Here is a 21,380-nt window from a genome sequence, read left to right on the forward strand (position 1 = left end):
CTGTAACATCCTTATCCTAATTATTTCTGCAAAGCCATAATTGCGCATATGATTTTGTAACTATTTGTATTTATTTTATTATTATTATTATTAATATTACATTGCAGTTATTTAGCACAGCTACGGCAACAAGTTATTCTAATCCTTTTGGAACACATGCTTGTTTGGAGTGGCCCGGTTCCAGCTCAGCTGTTTTCAACTAATACAGAAATATTCCAGCGATTGGAAGCATTGAACGTCTTTCTGTTGTGCCGCTAACTGACAAGAACAGGCACTGCCTCCTTGGAAAACAGCTCTTTGTCTGTTTAGCCAGTCCCAAAAATGCATGTTTGCAGGCACACACACACGTATACATATCCAAGCTGCTTTTCACCTTACTGTTTGTTTTAATTTAGCCCACAATTGCAGATTTCCTGAATTTAGCCTGGTGGACCTCAGCCGCTGCCTGGTAAGTGCACACCCTGAAACTGAATTTCTATTAAGCTGCCTTCATTGTAAGAACGTAAACCAGCACCTGCTGAAACTTCTTGCTCTTTCCCTCCATCAGGTCCCTGTTCCAGCAGTTTCTGTATGGCCTTGCATACAACAGCTGGCTTAGCGTAGGTAAGGTCGCTTGTATACTTACTGGAAATCTTTATTGTGTACAGCATAGCATCAGATGTCACGTTTTCTGTTCTTCGAGTAAGCTGTGGATAGTATTGATACACTCAACAGCACTCATCCTTACCTGATCAAAAAGCTCACCGTGCAATAGGAATCTTCTCACTGCAGTAATCTGTCTGTTACGCCTGGTAACAGATGATGTCACAGCAGACGGCATGGACTCCCGAGAGGTCAGCTGCATCACGAAGCAGACGCAGTTTTACTACGGCAACAGGACGGTCGCGTACAATCAAATGATAGACTGTGGGAACTGCTCCAGGTCAGTGAATTTCACCAGGTTTGAATAAGGAGGGGAGGGGGAGATCAGTCCACCATCTGAAAGCTTGGAGACGCTTGTTCCTTTGGTTTTGAGTGTGGCATTCCCAGTCCACCAATGTTAATTCTCTAAAGAGGCTCTCATGTTGATGCCAAACACACGCTAGAAAAACAAAAAAAAAGCGTTCAAACATTTTCCATTTAAAAAGAAAAAGTAGATAAAGTCCAGTAAATAATGTTTTGGCTTTCTTCCAATTCAATTAACTATTAGATTGGGTGAGCGCATTTTTAGGAAAATAAAAACACATGTAATAAACTAATGCATATGCATTTGTAATTTGATTTGAATAAAAACAAGATCTAAATGTGTTGCATAAATAGACTTTGGCCCTTATTTTGTAAGTGGAGTTAAAAATCTGAGAATCGTAATTCTGTACTTGCAGATTCATGGGGCGTGACAGCTGCACTTGAATGTAATATTTATATAATGTACTGGTTTAAATGTGTATCGTGTGTGTGTCTTCTAATAATGCGTGGTTCTCTCCCAGGCTGTTTAGTGCCCAGAGGCTCTCCAATACCAACCTGCTGTTTGTGGTGGCTGACAAGATGATGTGCTCCTCCTGTGACACAGGGAAACTGAGCCAGTCCGAGACAGGGTGTATCCTTACAGCACAGTGCAACGTAGAGCAATGCATCCCCCTGCACTGACTCCATTCAGGATGGGGGCCCTCTTTGCCTGTAGCCAGACCTCTTATTATAACTAGCTAGTTGAAACATGACACTTCTATCCCATTCATGCGATCGAAACACGCTTTAAACCGTAATCGCGATTCAAGTGAATTGCACTCACATTATTTAAGCATTAATAGCAGACGCTGCAGTCATTACCTGCTACTTAACAAACTGCAGTTAGCTGTTTATAGGTTATGTGGTCATTAATGTTATTAAAAACCGAAAAACTGCTTTTGCATACAAAGACATTTTTAAACGTGTTTTCAGGTTGTACTGTGGACTGGATCATCCCGGGTTGCTTGAAATGTACGTAGCTGATGAAAGCGAGTTTTAGGATTCTACAGTTGTTATCTTAGAGGGCATCTTTGCGGGGTAAAGACATATCTACTCAGAACTGGATCTACTGGGACGATGTGTAAGCTTTATAATTAGGTGCAGAGCAGAGTAGATTGGGTGTGAGACAATCGGGACCACGCTAAATCATGTTGGTGAGAATGAAGAAGGGAGCAGAGGACTGGCACAACTTTGATAAAAAGTAAAAAGCACAAATTACATGTGGCTTCATCTTTGGGAGAGTAATAAGTATGAGTAAAATGACTGGGTAAATGGTTAACAGTCTCTCTGCCCAGGTGAAAGATTGTATCCTTAACTTGCTGACCCAGCTGAGGGACCACACCCGTGTAGCCAGATTGACAGCCCCCGGTATCGGAGAGGACCCCCTACCTGCTTCGATTACAGCGTCTTGGTAAGAGGCTGCATGGTTTGTGCTGTTCCTGTCCTCTCATTTAAACTGCAAGATGTGTCAACCCTTTAAGGTACAAGGGACATGCATGTCCTACAAATAAAAGTGATGCAAACATTCTTATTTTTGCAAAGAGGTGCATGAAACAGTTTTAAAATGTACTGATAAAAGCTGGATCTGGTCATCCAAATTGTCAGTTTCTTCCTCGTGATACTTGAATCACTCTCAAATGTATTTTATGAAGAAACCATTTGAACAACCACTTAATTCTTTGTGTACCTAAGGGATTAAAAGTATACGTATAGTGACTGTTCCAGTGCTTTAATGTAAGTGCAGAGCTTCTGCAAACGTACCTGCCTTGAGATGCAAACTACATGAATCTCTCTCTCTCCGTTGTTCTTGCAGGAGAACTCTTCTGACTGTGGCCGAGGCTTCTCCTTCAGACCCTCTTTAGGAGTGTTGATGTCCCTCCAGCTGTTGCTGCTGTGTTTGACTGCCGGCCCCCAGCTCTTCCCCACGCCCTTCTGCCTTTAACTCTCTGCGGCTTCTTCTTCTTGCTGTTACTGCCCATCAGCCCATCCTCCTTTGTTTCCTCAAACCCTAGGTTGTCACGGTGACGGGACTTCCTGCTTCCCATTTTTCAGAAGCCTCGAATTCTGCCTCTGCCTTCCCCCCCCCGACCTCACTTCAACCGCTCGCTGGGAAGCGGGAACAACCGGAAACTCTGCCGTCCAGAGAGATTTTTTTCATCACCGAAAAGAAAAACCGTTGAGAAATAAGATCTACAGAAGACCCCCCTTTAAGACCTCCTGCCATAGATATCTGTATGTATTTCTATATCATAGCCTGACCTGGCAGGAAGAGGGGAACGGTGGCCATTATCATTTCGTTTGGACCCTCCTGCAGAATTCTGGGAGTTTCCTGTCATTGTGTCCAATAGGAGTCTCTGTATTTGTGTAAACAAAAATCAATCATACAAAAAAAGGAAAAAAAAAAATTTTACTTCCACATGTAGGATATGATTTGACAGGGAATGACTCGGTTTACTTAATTGCTACTAACTTACGTACTTACTTAGTATCTTCGTTATTTACGCACTATGTCTACTTATTGCCAAAATGAGTATGCGGCTTTATTTTTGATAGCCAAAGTAGGGAGAACTAGCTCTCCTTTCAATAGTGACCGTCTCAAGGGTTGCGACACCATCTGTGTGGGCTCTCTGTAGTCTGAACCCATTCATATCTGGGTGGTCACCCTCTATATAGCAAATATAAGTGTTTTATTAGATGCAAACCAGTGATTATCAACCCAACAGTGTGTCCTTCCAGCAACCATAAAGATATGGCAGTATTTCAGACTGACAACTAATTCACTGTTGCATCTGTTAAATAACTACTGTCTGATACCAATAGGTACTCTCCTTGCAAGCTTAAACTCTTCCTGAATTGGATTTTAAAATTGTGAATGTAAAACACACAGTGGTTCCAGCATTAGGGATCAGAAGAACCAACACTGAGATTTCTCCTTCAGCTTTCCCCCTTGGTTCTTTAGTCCCCCTGTGATTCCACCACCTCCCCACAGGATGTCGCTGTTTCAATTGCCCCCACTATAGCCGATGGCTGCTTGGAGGCCACATGTTGCACAAACCTGGTTTAACTGTTGCATTCTGAATTGTGTAAATACAGTACAGTCATTTTAATCCAAAAGGACTGGTGAGCCAGCACTCTGAGAACCTCCTCTGAGGGTGGAGTTGGGTGGAGCCCAAATGGGCTGTCCCGACAGGAACAGGCCCGATCCAAAACAGGAGCAATGCAGAACTGTTCTGACCTCAAAGAGCTCAAAGGACACCCTTAAAACATATTCAAATACCTAAAGTACAGCTGCCACGTACGTATCACAGAGTATTGCTCCACGCTTGGGTTTCTGAAAATATAAACAGGGGACTAACGAGTCCCACCCCAATACAATACCTGTAATCACATGCAGGTCACAATCTGATGTATATCAGTCCTTAATGTTAAAGCCCAGATGGGCTACAATCTAGAAAATGATCTGGTTAAAAGACACAAATATGTAGGTGGCAAGTCTGTATTCATATCAGATCTAATTCACATCCATTCCCCATCTGAGAACCATTTGGTGTAGTGCTGTATCGTACAATACAAACGACACACATGTCAGTTATAATATGATGTACCATATAAAGGAAGTATCATTCAAAATGATTTGTTACACTCAAGATTCAGACGAGGGCGCTTGTTAAGAGGACACGTTTATATACAGAGACAATCCTTTCCCATCTGTTTCTCCCTGGAGAAAAACAAAAAAATGCCTGCAATACTAACACATGATCAAGCTCATGTATGTAACTGTACACAACATGTATACAGTACCCTAACTCAACTGCAGAGCTACATGCGCCCATATAGAAAGTGGCCAGGGTTCAAAGCTGATTGCTTTCCAGCACAGTGAGTTCAAGGAGGGGGCTGTAAAACTGCTGTGTGCGGTAACACCCACCCTGCACCCATTCTCATCACTGTAAATAGATATATTTAATTTTTCATCCAAGAGTTTTTGTATTTAGAACGCAGGGTGGGCCACATAGTGGCAGATTGTAAAACGGCCGATTTTCTAGCTGGGCAGGATTTTTTTTTTTTCTTGGTTCCTGAGGATAAAAAAAAAAACCTAAAAAAAACCCTAAAAACTTTAAAATACTTCCTTTCCTTTTCGATTGCAAAAAAAAAAAAGGCGCTTAAAAGTTAACAGTGACCCATATGAATATTGGATACCTAGAAAAAGCACGTACGTAAAGCAATGAAACATGGCAGGTGGTGGAGGCACCAGTGGAGAGGCAACACCTCGAGTCATACTGCTGAAGCATGAAGCTGCAATATGACCAGTGCCCGTTCAGCACTCGTGACAAGTGCTGCTCTGTCTTTATTATTTACAAGCACCAAGTGAGACAGTGTTAAAAAAACAAATGTGTTGCATTGTCAATAGGTGCAATCTCTAATGCTGATATTTTTTGTAAAGCTCAGTACCATGTAAAATAGATCTGGTAATTGGTTACAGTTTTGTGTCAGACTGTGACTAACCAGGGTTGTGTGCCTGAATGCTATAGACTCCCCTCTACCATCACCACCACCACTGCCGCGATCCGCCACCATCATCATCATCATCAATCCCTTTTTTACCAGCATCACGGAGGCTTGTTCAAAGCTGGCTGGTGTCTCTGAAGTGCCCCTGCTAAGGGGCTCAGAGCAGGGGACTTTTTGAACTGCAGCCTAGCGGTCTATCTGGGCAATTCTTATAGGGTATGACATTCTGCAGTCCCAAGCTGTAACCATCAAGTTTCATGCAGGGTTGGGGTCAATTCCTGTTTTTCAATTCCAATTCCTTGTTAAAATCAATTCCCAATTCAAGTTCCTTCGAAGGAATTGGAATTGATATTTTAGAGACAATTTTTGCAATTTGTTCAACTGCTTTCATTTGAAGCCAGTTTGATTGACTGACAGGGACTTCAACGTCAGTAATGTGTTGCCCCTGTGAGAAGCTCATTTTAACAGAATACTGCTAATTGCAGTTTTGATCAGTGGTGTGCTGGAATTGATTAAAAGGAAATGGGAACTGGAACGTGCAGTTGGTTTTACAAATGAATTGGAAGCCCTTGTTGTATGGGCTCCTGTATATTGCCTATTTCTACCCGAGCATTAAGAAATAACTTTGAATTTCAGTGGCTTTTCTTTAGTGGACTCTGTGAGGGTTTGGGTGTGTTTTAGAAACCTTTGGCCCGGATGGCATGTGGCTTCACCGTGTCTGTGTTGGTGTGTCTCTTGGGAAAGCCTATGACTAAGGCAGACTGTGTATGTGATTCTGTAGTCTGTAGTTTGGTGCTACGTGACAATGTTTGGAAAAAAAAATGTATAAAATAAAAAGTAAAAACAATAACCATGAGTAATGATGAAATCAAGCAAACGTGTTTTTTGGTTTTTTCTGGTGATGATGTTTGCAGAGAAAGTGCAGCTCATATTATCGTCCGCAAGCTTTTACTGTTCATGCCGCTCTGATTTTTTTTTTTTTTGTACAGATTAAAAAAATAATAATAAAAAAAATTTAAAAAAAACTGAAGAGGCGAAATTTGTAAAATATTGTGTCTGTGACTCCTTGTAAAATACTTTCAAATTGTTTATTACAGAGAATCAGTTATTAAATAATGTTCATATTTTTCACTTCCAAGCAGAGTTGTGTGTTTCTTTCATGTTGTCTTGCCACTCTACTAACAGCAGCAAACCAGTCATTCTTTTAACCCTTTGTGCATGAAATACTGAAAATAGATGAAAAAAATGTAATTTTGGATTTCAATGTCTCCTTTATTTTCCTATAAACAGAACAAGTGTTTCTTATAACAGTAGGGTAACTACCCCCATAAGATCAGTTTGTTCTGTTCCTTTTATAATTCATAAGATTCTTTCAAGGAATAAGGTTTCTGTAGCGTATTGGTTTTAAAGGGTCCATAAAAGCTATTGTGCTTAATTTCTTGTCGAGAATATACTAATCACGTCTTAAAAGATTCACTTAAACGTGTAACCTTCTCACCGTCTCCCTTTAAGAGCGACACCTTCCACTCTGGAAATACAGAGACTGCAGGAACTCCAGCACTGCACTGGGCCACTCTCCTGGTTTGTCAAGGTAACAAGGGTGCCCCGCCCCTGCATCACAACCGCCTTGTGATTGGACAGATTCTTCAGGTTGTTGAAACAGCTGGGTATCCTGATCCCTATAGACAATTAAGGCTGGAGTCTGCAGAAGTAAAAGAAGATGAAGACGCAGTGAATGTGCATGTCCTATTAAATTAGATGCTTAAATGCAGATTACATCTCTTGACGTTTATTTATTCCCTGCTACTGTATATCAAGCTGCGGAGCAGGAAACCCCAGAGGGATGCAAGTTGATTTCGGGAGGGGGTTTGCAGCACGTAGAGAAATATTCTCCCCCAATGCTCCAGAGGCGCTGGGGTCGATGTATTCACATTGCAGCTGCTGTTTGCTGCTTAATTCGTTTGAACGTAACCCTTACAATCATCGGTGAAGCTCAATTGCACTTCTAGAATGCCCATGCTAACAGTGCGCGCTTGAATGTGACTGTAAGGAGACCAACATGTGACTATCCTCTTAAACAGTTGCAGCAATCAATTTAGCTATAACATTTTATAACTAACTTGAAAACAATTAAAAGGTTTAATTAAGCTAATTACCATTTTAGTTAAGGCTCTAGTTAAGTAATTTTCTATGATTTAGCACTGCTTACACATTAAATCTGTAAAAGAAAACACACCGACCGTGTTCTCGTTTTCTTCCAGATGTTGTCTTCGCAGAAAACTTGTTAAACAGGAAAAAATCAAATAAAACTGAACCAGCAGCCTGGAAAACTAATTTATATCAAGTTACAGTGACGCCTGGTGGTCTGCTTCCAAAAAGAATGTCAACTATTCATTGTCTTGTTTTATTTGGTTGGGATTTCAGGAATTCTAGATGTTTGTGTTGTTTGCAGGATTATTATTAATCGATGACAATACTCCAAACAACTTGCGTGCACTGATTTGGTAACAATGTATATTATAATTATTATGCAAAACTAATTTATCATCTTGGAGAAGGACTTGACATGAAAGTTGCAATCTCCGGTACATCATTTCACATGTAGTAAATCAAATCCTAATATTAATTTAAAAAAAATAAATAATAATAAACCGTTGTGGTTTATAATATAATAATAAGCGTAACACAATGAACTACTGTGGGGAAATGTTTCCATTATTCTTTCTATCGATTCACTGTAGAGCTATCGCTGCAATAGTAGTACTGTTGACGGTAAAGGGAGTGGAAAACTATTTTCCAGCACCGTGTTTCTACAGTAAAACACATAAGCAAATGTTTTTGGCGAACAGAAACAAACGCAACTGTTAACTAGGTCTACTTTCCGCTAAAGCAGAGCTATGTGAAGTATTGCATTACACATGCACCTCGCCGTTGTATTTTTGCGTGTGTAATTGAACAGGGTTTTGGGACACTGCAACAAGTGTCTGTCATATAGGAAGTTCACTTATGCAACTCTAACATTTCAGCATTTCTCTTACCACGTCTATTGATCCCAAGAAGGGGTCGCTAGTCTCAGGAAGTTAATGTTTGCACATATTGTTACTCAAACAAGAGGACAACGCAGCGTGCTGCCAGAACTCGCAGCAGGAGCGCATTAGAGTCCGCTCAGCCAGCGCTCAGATCAGTTACCCTCGCAGCGCATCGCAGATCAGAAGCTCCGCTTGGGAAGAAACAACACGAGAGCATGGAAGCTGCTTTCTTCTATTTCACCGTGGCGCTCTGCATCGGACTTATAACTGGTAAGATCATATATACCAGAAATACGGCTATGAAACAAACAACAACTTTAACAGAGTGTGCCTTACTGCGTGTTTACTAACGGTATTGGGAAATGCATCGCCCCTGTAACATTAGTTTTAGAAGCTGTCTCAAAGCACAGCTACAGTATTGTTCAGTGCAGTACACAGGGTGACACTTCTAGATGGGCACTATTAATTGTGTTAGAGCGCACGGCGCACACAGTTATCCAGCACTGGAAAATCGTTTCTTTTTTTTTTTAAAGGTATGCTAGGAATTTGTAACGGTTTCCTCGCTGTTATGCGTCAGACACCTTCTATACCTTCTATAGCATTTCATAGTAGATACATGGTAAAGCGTAACGTACACTGGAGAGGGGTGACACATGTGTCTGTTAGTTTGGTATAGTCTTACCCAAACACTGGAAAGTACAGCAGAACTGCGAGTGCACGGTACTGGAGCTGCGGGACTGGCTTGTGATGTTTGTTGCGGTGTTGTTTTTTTTATGGGGTGTAATGGCCCTGTTTATACTGCGCATAAGCTGATCCACATTCCACACTGCGCAGCTTCGTCCCAAATCATTTTGAACCTTCCCTGGGGGTGGAAATGCACAGGGGTTACTTTCTGTGGTAACACTTTTCACGAAGTGTCTCTAATTACTGTGTATTTACATAGTAGTTACTTATTAATACATGTGTTCTTACACATAACTTTCATGTTATTGTGCACAGTTGCAATGTGCTTCATGTGTAATTTGGTTAATTTTTAAAAGGTTAGGGGGTAAGGGTTAGTTTTAAGGTTAGGGGGTAAGGGTTAGGGTTAAGGTTAGGGGGTAAGGGTTAGGTCATATGGTGGACACAGAAGTGTGTAATGGATTGCTGTACTATCTTTCTTTGTAGATCTTTCAACAAAACCCGGCACCAGATTTAAACAGGGTTTTACAAACTTTAAGCAAAAACTTAAAAGCTGCCAGCTGTTCCTGTTTTCCCTGGACCATCCCGGGAATTCAATATGCCTTCCCAGGATACTAAATGCCAGTACCATACATTGAGCTTTGATGAATCAGATACAATATTAGACTTGCAATAGACGCACACCATGAATTTGTTGTCACTATTGTAGTAGTCATATTACCAGTGTTTTGTATTGGAGGGATAGAGGGTTTCTAAAGAGAGTTTAAACTTTAAATAACCCTCTACTGTTCAGAGGTCTTGCTTTTTTGTCCCTCAGGGTTGGCAACCCTAAATACCAAAGCTGTCCAGATTGCAGGTAATCCCTGTAGCACATTCTGCTGGGGAGCACACACATTGTACCTGGGAGAATCTAGGATATGAATCCTCTTGCAGTGAAATGAATTGCTACCATGCACACATGCATCTGTGGTCTTTGCATTGCCTATAGAAATGTCCAGATCAGCTTGTTGTATTGAAGTGTGAACCTGAAATCTGTGTGGGTATTTGTGCAGAATGAACACTGTATGTTTGCACAAGATCCCATTTGTACTTTTGTGTGACCAGGCAGTTATGTTGAAACCAGTGAGGTTTTTTGTTTATTAACCTTGAGGCCGAATAAATTCCACTCTGCCTGTCTCTGATCTTTTTTTCAGTATCAGGAAATGTCTGAAGTGGACTATTTGTTTCATAAGTGAGTCGGTATTTTTCACTGTGGCCATACAAGTACAGAATATTCCTAGATGTGTGTTTTTACATTTTCCACTGTGAGGCCAGTCATTTTTACAGGCATTGAAAACAAATAAACACTGATATTTACACTACTTGAGCAACTCCGTGAATAACCTGGATCTTGTCCAGCAAGCAGGCAAGCTGTGAGTAACCACGCTGGCTCGGTGCTGCAGAGAGCGTGTTTCTCAGTGCTGTGTGTTTGCTTGTGTACAGTGGACAGGCAAGCTGTGAGTACCCACGCTGGCTCGATGCTGCAGAGAGCGTGTTTCTCAGTGCTGTGTGTTTGCTTGTGTGCAGTGGACAGGCAAGCTGTGAGTAACCACGCTGGCTCGATGCTGCAGAGAGCGTGTTTCTCAATGCTGTGTGTTTGCTTGTGTGCAGTGGACAGGCAAGCTGTGAGTAACCACACTGGCTCGGTGCTGCAGAGAGCGTGTTTCTCAATGCTGTGTGTTTGCTTGTATGCAGCGGACAGGCAAGCTGTGAGTAACCACGCTGGCTCGGTGCTGCAGAGAGCGTGTTTCTCAGTGCTGTGTGTTTGCTTGTGTGCAGTGGACAGGCAAGCTGTGAGTACCCACGCTGGCTCAATGCTGCAGAGAGCGTGTTTCTCAATGCTGTGTGTTTGCTTGTGTGCAGTGGACAGGCAAGCTGTGAGTAACCATGCTGGCTCGGTGCTGCAGAGAGCGTGTTTCTCAATGCTGTGTGTTTGCTTGTGTGTAGCGGACAGGAGCGCCGTGAATGATTACCAGCGCTCAGAGGGCCGGGAGCTACAGCGGCTGTCTCGCACCGCTTACGGAGGAGAGGAGATAACCTTGGTGAGCCTGGAGGAGTGTGCCAAGCGCTGCTCCCTGTCCCTCGATTGCAGGTAAGCTTCGAAGATCCTTACTATACTAAACACTGTCCAACAACACAAACATAGATGCCCTATATGTATGTATGTGTTATGTGTGTATATATATATATATATATATATATATATATATATATATATATATATATATATATATATATATATATATATATATATATATATATTATATTTAAGTATACTATATGTGTAATTCATACAAAGGGCATTTGACATATGCAAATTTCATGGAAACGTATACGTTTATGTACCTTAAACAGTCTCCGAATTTGTCATTCATATCTATGTAGCAAAAAGTGAATACATGGATCAGTTCGTCTTCTAGTATACAAGAGTGCTGTCTTTCTTTAATGAAAAAATGGGACTTTTACCCTGAGTTCATGGACGTTCAATGGACAGTTCTTTTTTTTTTTTTATATATATATAATATATATATATCTATATATATATATATATATATCTAATATATATATACTGTTAGAGCAGAGTAGAGAAGAGTACAAAACCATGGAAGGGTCAGGTGCTTTTGGATGGATGCCAGTCTAAACATCGCAATGAATTCAAAGAATTGTTTTGATTTTGTTTTTTTGATCAGATCCTTTAACTACCACAGTCACAGTGCAGCGAGCTGCAAGCTTCTCCCCTGGACCAGAGATACTCCCCACTCTGTAGTGAAGAACAATGTGAACTACGACCTCTTTGAAAAGAAAGGTAGGCTTTTCTACACGGGGAGTCCCTGTGTGCCAGGTATCTCCCAGGTTTACCAGTGTAGTGCCACTGTTACCTGCGTTTGTGTGCCAGGTGTCTCCCAGGTTTATCAGTGTAGTGCCACTGTTACCTGCGTTGGTGTTCCAGGTGTCTCCCAGGTTTATCAGTGTAGTGCCATTGTTACCTGCGTTTGTGTTCCAGGTGTCTCCCAGGTTTATCAGTGTAGTGCCACTGTTACCTGCGTTTGTGTGCCAGGTATCTCCCAGGTTCATCAGTGTAGTGCCACTGTTACCTGCGTTTGTGTTCCAGGTGTCTCCCAGGTTCATCAGTGTAGTGCCACTGTTACCTGCGTTTGTGTTCCAGGTATCTCCCAGGTTTATCAGTGTAGTGCCACTGTTACCTGCGTTTGTGTGCCAGGTATCTCCCAGGTTCATCAGTGTAGTGCGGTGCATGTTTGTTTGTACCAGATACTGGAATTATAGGATAGATGATGACTGGCATTTATATGTGTTATCCTAGGGCTTCAGTCGTAATCAGTAACCTGGTAGATAAACCCTGTCTGTTCCCTCTAGATTTTGTGCGCAAGTGCATTATGGGAAACGGAAAGAGTTACAGAGGAACCGTGTCGGTGACAGTGAGTGGGCGGAAGTGCCAGCAGTGGTGGTCTAAGTTCCCTCATGATCACAGGTAAGGAGACGCTACACTTGTTTTACAAAGTAGTTACTACCAGTAGAAAATCTACTGACAACAGTCTTCTTGGGGATTTCCAATTGCCAGTACAAATTCTACTGCCAGTAATAAGCCCCAAAAGGACTGCTGTCACTAGTTTAACATCAGGGCTGAAGAAAGAGAAATTCTTATATTTCATTGACTTTAAACAGTAAGTAGTGGGGTTCTGTAAAATATAGTGTTACACGTCCCACGTGTTGCTACAACCGTTTAAATAACGTGCCTGCAATTTTTCTTTTTGTTGTTAACATCCTGACAACATTTTACACTTTTAAGTTTAAAGTCTGTTTCAAAGCTCATCTCAAAATGACTGTTCTAGTGCACTGATAGTGTAAGGATTACTGCCTATGTTGTCAAACAGGTAACACAGCAATAACGATCCATGATGTGGTATGGAACGGAAAAGCCAGAGCAGTTGTTTGATTTTTTTTTTTTTAAATCCTGCAGTGATTTAGAGGACAGATCTCAAACCCCAGTGCACTAGCACGGACATTTTGAGAAGAGCTTTGAAACAGACTTTAAGTTTTAAGTGTAAAAAGTTGTCAGAATGTTAAAAGAAAACTTGCAGGTACGTTATTTAAACATTGTAGCAACACGTGGGGACATGTAACGCTACATTTTTCTGAAGCTCCGTACTTAGAGTTTAGAGAAAGTGAAATGGGTGGTTATATTAAGAATGAATTAATAAATAAGAATCAGCTGCCTCAGTGCCAGTAAAAATCATACTGTTAGTAACATCTGCCTTTGTTTTAAGCAGTAGGTGTTTGCTGAATCTCCAGTGCTGTAAAATACTTTCAAAAATCCAGCTGTGAGCAATCCCAGCAGAGTACTGGTTAATCAGACCCCTTAGTCAGACAAAGTAGAAAACGCTTCAGCTGCAGTCATGACTGCACTGGCTAAACATTTGTCTGCTTGAATATGTTTTACCCTAGACCATGCGCTCACAGCTAGCTGCACCCTAAAAATTATACTGAAGTACTGTCCAAAAACACTGTAGTTTCCTAAAATATATACCTTACTATATATATGATTCAGGTATACTATAGAGAAATGTGGTGGGAGAAAGGGCATTTTGCATCAGTGCAAATAGAGGGCATATTAAGTTTTTTAAGAAGTGTCTTCTAAGCTTAAATAGTAAGTATTGTGCTGAACATTTTTGCTTAGTTAGAGCAAGGCAGTGTTGACTTCATCAAATCCCAGAATCAAAAGCTGGGAAAGGAAAGACATTCCACAGCCAAGCAAGAGTGTTTTTAATCTCCCACAGACACACTCCGACCATCTGGAATGGGCTGGAGGAGAATTACTGCCGGAACCCCGATGGGGACGACACGGGCCCCTGGTGCTACACCACCGACCCAAACAAGCGTTACGAGACCTGCAAGATCCCAGCCTGTGAGGAAGGTAAGGCCTGTTTACTGCAGCGGCTACAATGGGGGTTACTCAGTGTTTGGACGGTGGCTACCTGAGACTAATCAAGCTGAGACTGTCAAACAGAGAGTGCTATAGAAAGTAAACTCAGCTTGATTAAAGGTTGCCACCAGATCACTTCTCATTTGTTCAAAATACCTTTTTTAAATGTGACCATGGTTGCAGCTTCTGGAGATGCTGACTGTGACCAGGATCATGTACATTGGAATGCCTTTTGCTTTCCTGTGTTTGTGTTTTGGATTGCTGCTTTTATGATTGGTTTTGCTTCATGTTAAGTGTTTTTGTCCTGTTTGAATTATCTGCTGCTCTTTTGACGTAGATCTTGTAATGTTATTTTTTGCCGCAGTTTCTCACCAGCACCCCTTTGATAAGGAGATCTCAAAGGCTCAGTCTGTATTGAACTGTGCATGTGTGTGTGCAGCGCTCGTTGCTTGATTGACTTGTGGGGTGCGTTGCTGTTTTGTTTCAGAGGTGTGTGTGTCTTGTAATGGGGAGGATTACCGTGGGCAGGTGGACCACACTGTGATGGGACTGGAGTGCCAGCGCTGGGACCAGCAGCATCCACACCCACACCCATACCAACCAGAGAAGTACGTGCAGCAGCTCAGCGCACCCGTGCACCGCTTGTGCAAGAAAGACAGCAGCTCTCTACCTAACTTTGGTTGTATTTTCACAGTGTTCACTCCAATTCAAAAGGATGAGTCTACATTAATTTTACTAAAAAAAATGAACTAACTGATTAACTATAGACTGGAGTAAACACTTTGAAATCGTGCTCCTAACCCTTAGCATATTTTAGTTGTACCTCAGAATTTGGAGTATTTGGATTTTTGTATTGTACTACAAAACACAGCAATGCAACACATTGGTGCTTCTAAGAAATATGCAAAAGTTATTTACGTCAGATTATTGTCATTGGTTGTTTTTCAGACAGGAAAGTAACTATGCAAGTTAACAAACCAGAAGAACTCAATAATAAACAACTTTTGTAACACCATAAAAAAAGGCTTTGACACTGCGTTCCCTCCTTCCCAGGTACCCGGAGAAGAGTCTGGACGATAACTACTGCCGCAACCCGGACGCCTCGCCAGTCCCATGGTGCTACACCTCCGACCCCAAGGTGGAGCGGCAGGACTGCAAGATCACCAAGTGCCGTGAGTACCGGGGGGGGCAGATTCACAGGGCTCGCTAAGAGACCCCCTGTAAACCAGCTGCTCTCCCAGAAGTGTTCAACCACCTAAACCACCCAGCTTTCTAATGGACAGTCTACAATACAGTTCATAAGAAAGGATATATCTGCATGTATAGTAATGCTGCTTTTCCATGAGGCACACATACTTCATTGCTGTTTGTTTCTCTGTTTCTGTGCTACAAATGACTGGGAACGAATCCTTGCAAATGATCTTCAGTGGCAATGCAGCTGTGGCTGTACAATGGCAGTGCAATGGTTCTTTATTAGTGGGGCAGCTACATTCATAGAATGGTACAACCCTTTCATGATCTGAAATAAAAATACTACAAACTAGCAATTCCTCACGGTACGGTGGTAGCACATCAGAAGCAGCATGTTTGTGGGTCAGGACCGCTGTGTTCTAAATCCACAATGAGCCATTGCTAGTCAAGTAGTGCTTCTGGGGGTTTCCTCTGTGAGGTTTGTTCTGTATTTTCAGCCTGTGCTTCTCCAATGAGGATCCAGTGCAGTTGTGATGGAAATGGATATTCGAATAGCCAGGGAATCAGGAATCCCCAGTGCGATTAGCCAGATGGAAACAAGACATTAGCGGAGATTTTGGCCTTTGTTATGTACACTTTCATTCTAAAGGAGAAGGAGAAGGGGGGGGGGGGGGGCCCGCCCCCCTCCACCTCCTGCAGACATTCTCGTCATCGTTCTGAGTAATTGTCGATAAATGTACACAGCTAATGTCTCTGATTCCTCCCTCCTCTAAACCGAGGACTTCATTAAAAGGTACCTGTGGTTTTCTTTTTCGTGTATTCTTTGCTTATTATTTCTCTTTTCCAGTACCTTTTCCAATCATGGAAAAGCATTATCGTGGTCTTGTTTGGGGGCCCTTAGTCCCTCTCCCTCCTCAGGTCTTGAGGTCCAGAAAACAAAACCCCGGGAATCAGGGACTAGGCGGAAAGGGAGAGGGAGGAGTCCAGAACAAACCCCCGGGAATCAGGGAGAGGGAGGAGTCGAGAACAAACCCCCGAGAATAAGGGCGAGGGAGGAGTCCAGAACAAACCCCTGGGAATCAGGGAGAGGGAGGAGTCCAGAACAAACCCCCGGGAATCAGGGAGAGGGAGGAGAACAGAACAAACCCCCGGGAATCAGGGAGAGGGAGGAGAACAGAACAAACCCCCAGGAATACGGGAGAGGGAGGAGTCCAGAACAAACCCCTGGGAATCAGGGAGAGGAAGGAGAACAGAACAAACCCCCGGGAATCAGGGAGAGGGAGGAGTCCAGAACAAACCCCCGGGAATCAGGGAGAGGGAGGAGTCCAGAACAAACCCCCAGGAATCAGGGAGACGGAGAGGGAGGAGTCAGTGAATGTTTAACTAGCATTCCCATAATGCAACTCTGTAGCTAAAGCTTCTTAAAGAGCAAGGAAAGGCTTGACTTTTTGCTTGAGGCCTCATCAGTGTACAGTGCAGCAAGGGTTAAAGTGTGTGCCCATGGAAACTTAGCAATGGAAGTAAAGTCTGATGCACAGTTAGAATCTTTAAAAGTTGTGTAGCTCATACTGCACTCCTAGCCTGGGTCCCCCCGTGGTATTTATGACGTCAATCCAACACAACCACGCAGTGTAAGATATAAACTTAGAACCAGGGTTCTTTTTAGCACCACAATGATTTTGAAAACTTGGTTTATCACCCTAAATAAAGTTCTTTATATTTTTTAATGAAACCATAAAAGAATAAAAGAAATCACGTTTTTTAATTTTTCCTCTCTATGTCAGCTTTCATTTTAAGACGTATATTGTTGCAGTTGATAAAAGTGTGTACGGTTTTTGTTTTGTTTTTTTAAATCCACTTTGAAGACAAGTAACACACTGTTTTTATATACAGTAGTTTACTGTCCGGGGTGAACAAATAGCATGGAATGGGCGGTCCTCTCCTCTCCTTCTCTAAAGACTGGGGCTGTGGCACCTCCATTACCACTGTGCTCCCCTGCTCTTCTGTTAACAGAGTCATTGAAGAAGCCAAGCCCCACCGTGTTACAGAAGAACTGTTTCAGGGGTCGGGGGGAGGACTACCGGGGCGAAGTGAACCAGACCACCTCGGGGATCCCCTGCCAGCGCTGGGACTCGCAGAAACCCCACAGTCACCCCTTCTACCCCCATGTGTATGAGTGCAAGTGAGTAAAGTAGCATGGGTTAGGGAGGTACCCAGAGGGGTATCCCTTATAAAAGATTCCCATAGTAAAAACATAGCAAAGTGTAGTAAAGCACAGTGAATGCATGATCAAGCATAGGCAAGCATTGTAAAGCCCAGAGTCATGGGAAGGCATATAAAAAAATAAAAGGTAAACTGTGGTAAATGTGTAGTATAATAGTGGGAAAAGGAATGGAAAACTGCACAATGAACATGAAGATATACCATGGTAAACTTTTTATAAGGGATGGGACTGACTATCTCTTCCATTCACAACAAAGATGTGTAAAGAAACCATTAAGGATCTGTGGCAGAGCAAAGCTTTGCCCTTTTTAAATTGGCAGGGATGGGGTTAATTTCCCCTGCCTGCCTGGGTTTTATGTTCAGGTGGCTGGGGTTGATTAGTTGATTAGGTTAATTAACGATCAATCAGCAGTCAGCGCCCAGCCACCTCACATAAAAGGAGGCCTCCGCTTCTCATTTGAGAGGAGGGAGCTGAGGAAGCAGGTTGGTGGTTTTTGGTGTGTGATTTTTGAATTTTGATAAATCCAGTGAAGGCATTGCCCAGCCTGGAAATTGTTGTTTTTGTTAGTTTTGCTTTTTGTCTTTCTTTCTGTGTTTAAATCGCTTTGTTTTGGCCCTTGTGCCCTTTTATTTTTGTGTATTTATAATAAAGTAATTATAATAATTTCCAGGCTGGGTAATGCCTTCACTGGATTTATCAAAATTCTAAAATCACACACCAAAAACCACCAACCTGCTTCCTCAGCTCCCTCCTCTCAAATGAGAAGCAGAGGCCTCCTTTTATGTGAGGTGGCTGGGCGCTGATTGATCGTTAATTAACCTAATCAACTAATCAACCCCAGCCACCTGAACATAATAAACCCAGGCAGGTAGAGGAAATTAACCCCATCTCTGCCAATTTAAAAAGGGCAGATCTTTGCTCTGCTACAGGATCATGTTTATAGACACAGGCGTTTATACTTTACGTGAACAATAACATCTATATTTCATGTTGCAGTAAATGTCGTCCATTGGCGAATGTTTACATGAAAAGTCTTCAGTTCTTACTAAAGGAATTCTGTTAGCCCTCTTGTACAACAGAAACGAGGAGCAAGGATCTTGTTGAATTTCAAAGACACATTAGATTATTGTTCAATTATCATTTTTGTGTTTGCGTCTTAAAAAAATATGAATAAAAAAGAATAATCTGTAATTAACAGCAGAAGGCGATATGTTTAACGGGAGCATTAAAGAGAATGGTAACATGAACCTTTGACTCGAAACACATACTGTGAATTTGCATTGCTCCCTCTAGAGGCTTGGAGGAGAATTACTGCCGGAACCCAGACGGTTCTGAAGCTCCTTGGTGCTTCACGTCCATACCGGATATGAGGACTGCTTTCTGTCTGCAGATCAATCGCTGCATGGAGGACATTGAGACACAAGGTACTGCTGTACACAAGCACTGCCACAGGGCTCCTGCTTGCAGGACTGTACCGTGATGACTTTTACAGTTGCCAATTACCATCTGAAAACGATCATGATAATTCCCATCAGCCATTACTTTATTTCTAGTTTAGTCACTTGCTAGCTGTAATTTATTAGGAAGCTCATGTAATGAATCATGCAATAGTTCAGCAGTGAGATTGCAAGGCACCCATGTTAATGGCTCTGTAGAGATCTGGTCATCTGTCTTTTGGAGCCTCGTGCTGAGCCCTTCAACAGAGGGAGCACCCTGGCACAAGCCTGCTTTTTGTTGACTGTCTGCTCTCTGCAATTCTCAGACTGCTACCACGACTATGGAGAGAGCTACAGGGGTACAGTGAACAAAACCCGAAAAGGGATCCCCTGCCAGAAGTGGAGCGTTGACACCCCACACAAAGCAAAGTAAGATTTGATAATCAAGCAATGTTCTGTTATTACTATCCCCCAAGCATGGCTGTGAAAGGTGAGGGAATGACAGCGCAGTGGCTCGAGCCTCTCTGGGTACTCTTGTCTATCAGCTTGCTAAAGGAAGATGTCTTCTTGTTTGTTCTTGAAGATACAACCCCAGGACTCACCCCGACGCCAACCTGAGTGAGAATTATTGCCGCAACCCGGACAGGGACCACCACGGGCCTTGGTGCTACACGACAGACCCCAAAACAGAGTTTGACTACTGTGCCATCAAACAGTGTGGTGAGTTCAGTGGGACTAAGGTGGGAGTCTCTTTGTCTCCTGTTTTTAAATAATATGTCTATGTATCGATATGTATGAAATGAGACTTTCAGTTAAGGATAAGTGAGGCTTATCTTAGTTCTTCTTAATGATTATAAATGTATGATGAATTCAGTATTTTATAAGAATGTTCCAGGGGCAACAGTGAAAGTTCTGGCATCTTGTCTCAAGGCAGCTCTCTCAAGTGTAATACTTGTAAGATGCTTAGCCAGGCAGACAAACATTTTAGCGTTTGCCTCGTTTTTAGCGTGCAAGAAGACACTAGCCGAATCATGTGTCTACTCGACTTCATTTCTTAATAGTATTTCCTTAGAAATTGAATTGAGATTTTGAAGTTACGTCTGGTAACTCTGCCCACCAGATTTCCATTGTTTCTCACTCTCTCCTCTCTCACTGCTGTGTCTTGAATACCACCCTGTGCAGAGCAAATAATTATTAGAAACAATGACATATATTGGAAATGTGCTTGTGTTACAGCTGGAGAGAGAGGCTCCCTCTCTAAACCTTTAGGTAAGTGTTTGGATTCTACTCTTTTAAATCTTATTAGTCTGGGGCTCAGATTTTAACTTTCCTTTTCTTCCAAGACCTGTGTCAGCCTGATAGAGAGACTCCTGTTCATTATGAGGCATGGTGTCAGTGGCCAATCAGTGGCAGGGCTCAGCTAGGACTCTTCATAGAAGCACATACTTCCTAAGTTTTTCCAAAATTCCACCTGTTCAATAGAGTGAATATGACACTATGAACCAATGGTCTGTAAATACAGTACTACTGGTCAGAAACTCACAAATTATGTATTATTTTGTTCAGAATTAATTATGTGTTCTGTTTTTTTCTCTATCTTAAAAGTGAGCCATGTAAGAAAAGTGGTCAAAAAAGGCCATATAGCATAGTTTGTAATCTCACTTTGTCCCCCTGCAACCTGTTTTTCGTGTTGGCTATCATAAGTTAGTGTTGGCTATCTTTGTTCCCTGCTTTGTAAAGGCTAATAGATTGATTTTAAACAAGTCATTTTCCCTTTTTGTAGTCTTGTAAGCTCATCTGAAAGGTCTCACTGATCTTTCTGCTGAATGCTGTCCCTGACCCTGCTGTTGTGTCTCGCTGTTTAGAGAAAGTGGAGTTCACCCAGTGCGGGAAAAGAGAGGACCGGATGGTCAAGTCCAGGGCTCGGATCGTGGGAGGGTTACCTGGGAACTCTCCCTGGACAGTCAGTCTGCGGGACAGGTAGCAGGCAGCACAGGAGAGGGTTAAAGACACTCTTAATCCTTTCATGGCGACCTGATAAGGGGATAGATAAAAAAACTCTTCTAGTCTTTATATGGGGCCATATGGAAGATGCAAATGCATGATGACTTCATATGAGGATGCCACTTTTTTTCCCATTTAAATGATTGAAAAAAATATGAAAAGCAAATAAATTTGACTGTATGTGTTCAAAACTACTTCAAATGTTTGTTTGTTTTTCAGCCATTTTCAATATTTCATGCATTAAAGTGTTAAAAGGACTTTGTTTTGTATTCATAAAGCATTAGCGGACCAGATGAGACAATGGAATGCAATGTGATTGTAACAGGCAGCGCTCTGCGATGCAC

The 21,380-nt window shown here is 42.2% G+C and overlaps 2 protein-coding genes across 3 annotated transcripts in view; both read left to right on the plus strand.

Annotated features, from left to right (window-relative positions):
- The window catches only part of LOC121328816 (voltage-dependent calcium channel subunit alpha-2/delta-2-like), a 185,657-nt gene extending 179,832 nt beyond the window's left edge, over nucleotides 1-5,825 (plus strand). For both annotated transcript variants that reach the window (XM_041273897.1, XM_041273898.1), the window contains 6 exons: nucleotides 396-448; nucleotides 548-603; nucleotides 799-922; nucleotides 1,467-1,576; nucleotides 2,313-2,395; nucleotides 2,798-5,825. In XM_041273897.1, coding sequence (XP_041129831.1) covers nucleotides 396-448; nucleotides 548-603; nucleotides 799-922; nucleotides 1,467-1,576; nucleotides 2,313-2,395; nucleotides 2,798-2,926 — 555 coding nt within the window. In that variant the 3' untranslated portion in view covers nucleotides 2,927-5,825. The remainder of the gene's footprint in view (nucleotides 1-395; nucleotides 449-547; nucleotides 604-798; nucleotides 923-1,466; nucleotides 1,577-2,312; nucleotides 2,396-2,797) is intronic.
- Nucleotides 5,826-8,617: 2,792 nt separating this feature from the next.
- mst1 (macrophage stimulating 1) overlaps nucleotides 8,618-21,380 on the plus strand; it is a 23,502-nt gene continuing 10,739 nt past the window's right edge. The window contains exons 1-13 of the mRNA XM_041274468.1: nucleotides 8,618-8,789; nucleotides 11,187-11,331; nucleotides 11,930-12,045; nucleotides 12,615-12,729; nucleotides 14,036-14,172; nucleotides 14,669-14,789; nucleotides 15,235-15,353; nucleotides 17,386-17,554; nucleotides 18,890-19,020; nucleotides 19,359-19,461; nucleotides 19,616-19,752; nucleotides 20,269-20,301; nucleotides 20,898-21,012. Coding sequence (XP_041130402.1) covers nucleotides 8,735-8,789; nucleotides 11,187-11,331; nucleotides 11,930-12,045; nucleotides 12,615-12,729; nucleotides 14,036-14,172; nucleotides 14,669-14,789; nucleotides 15,235-15,353; nucleotides 17,386-17,554; nucleotides 18,890-19,020; nucleotides 19,359-19,461; nucleotides 19,616-19,752; nucleotides 20,269-20,301; nucleotides 20,898-21,012 — 1,496 coding nt within the window. The 5' untranslated portion in view covers nucleotides 8,618-8,734. The remainder of the gene's footprint in view (nucleotides 8,790-11,186; nucleotides 11,332-11,929; nucleotides 12,046-12,614; nucleotides 12,730-14,035; nucleotides 14,173-14,668; nucleotides 14,790-15,234; nucleotides 15,354-17,385; nucleotides 17,555-18,889; nucleotides 19,021-19,358; nucleotides 19,462-19,615; nucleotides 19,753-20,268; nucleotides 20,302-20,897; nucleotides 21,013-21,380) is intronic.

The sequence above is a fragment of the Polyodon spathula genome, chromosome 16 (genome assembly GCF_017654505.1).
Source record: "Polyodon spathula isolate WHYD16114869_AA chromosome 16, ASM1765450v1, whole genome shotgun sequence".
Taxonomy (NCBI): Eukaryota; Metazoa; Chordata; class Actinopteri; order Acipenseriformes; family Polyodontidae; genus Polyodon; species Polyodon spathula.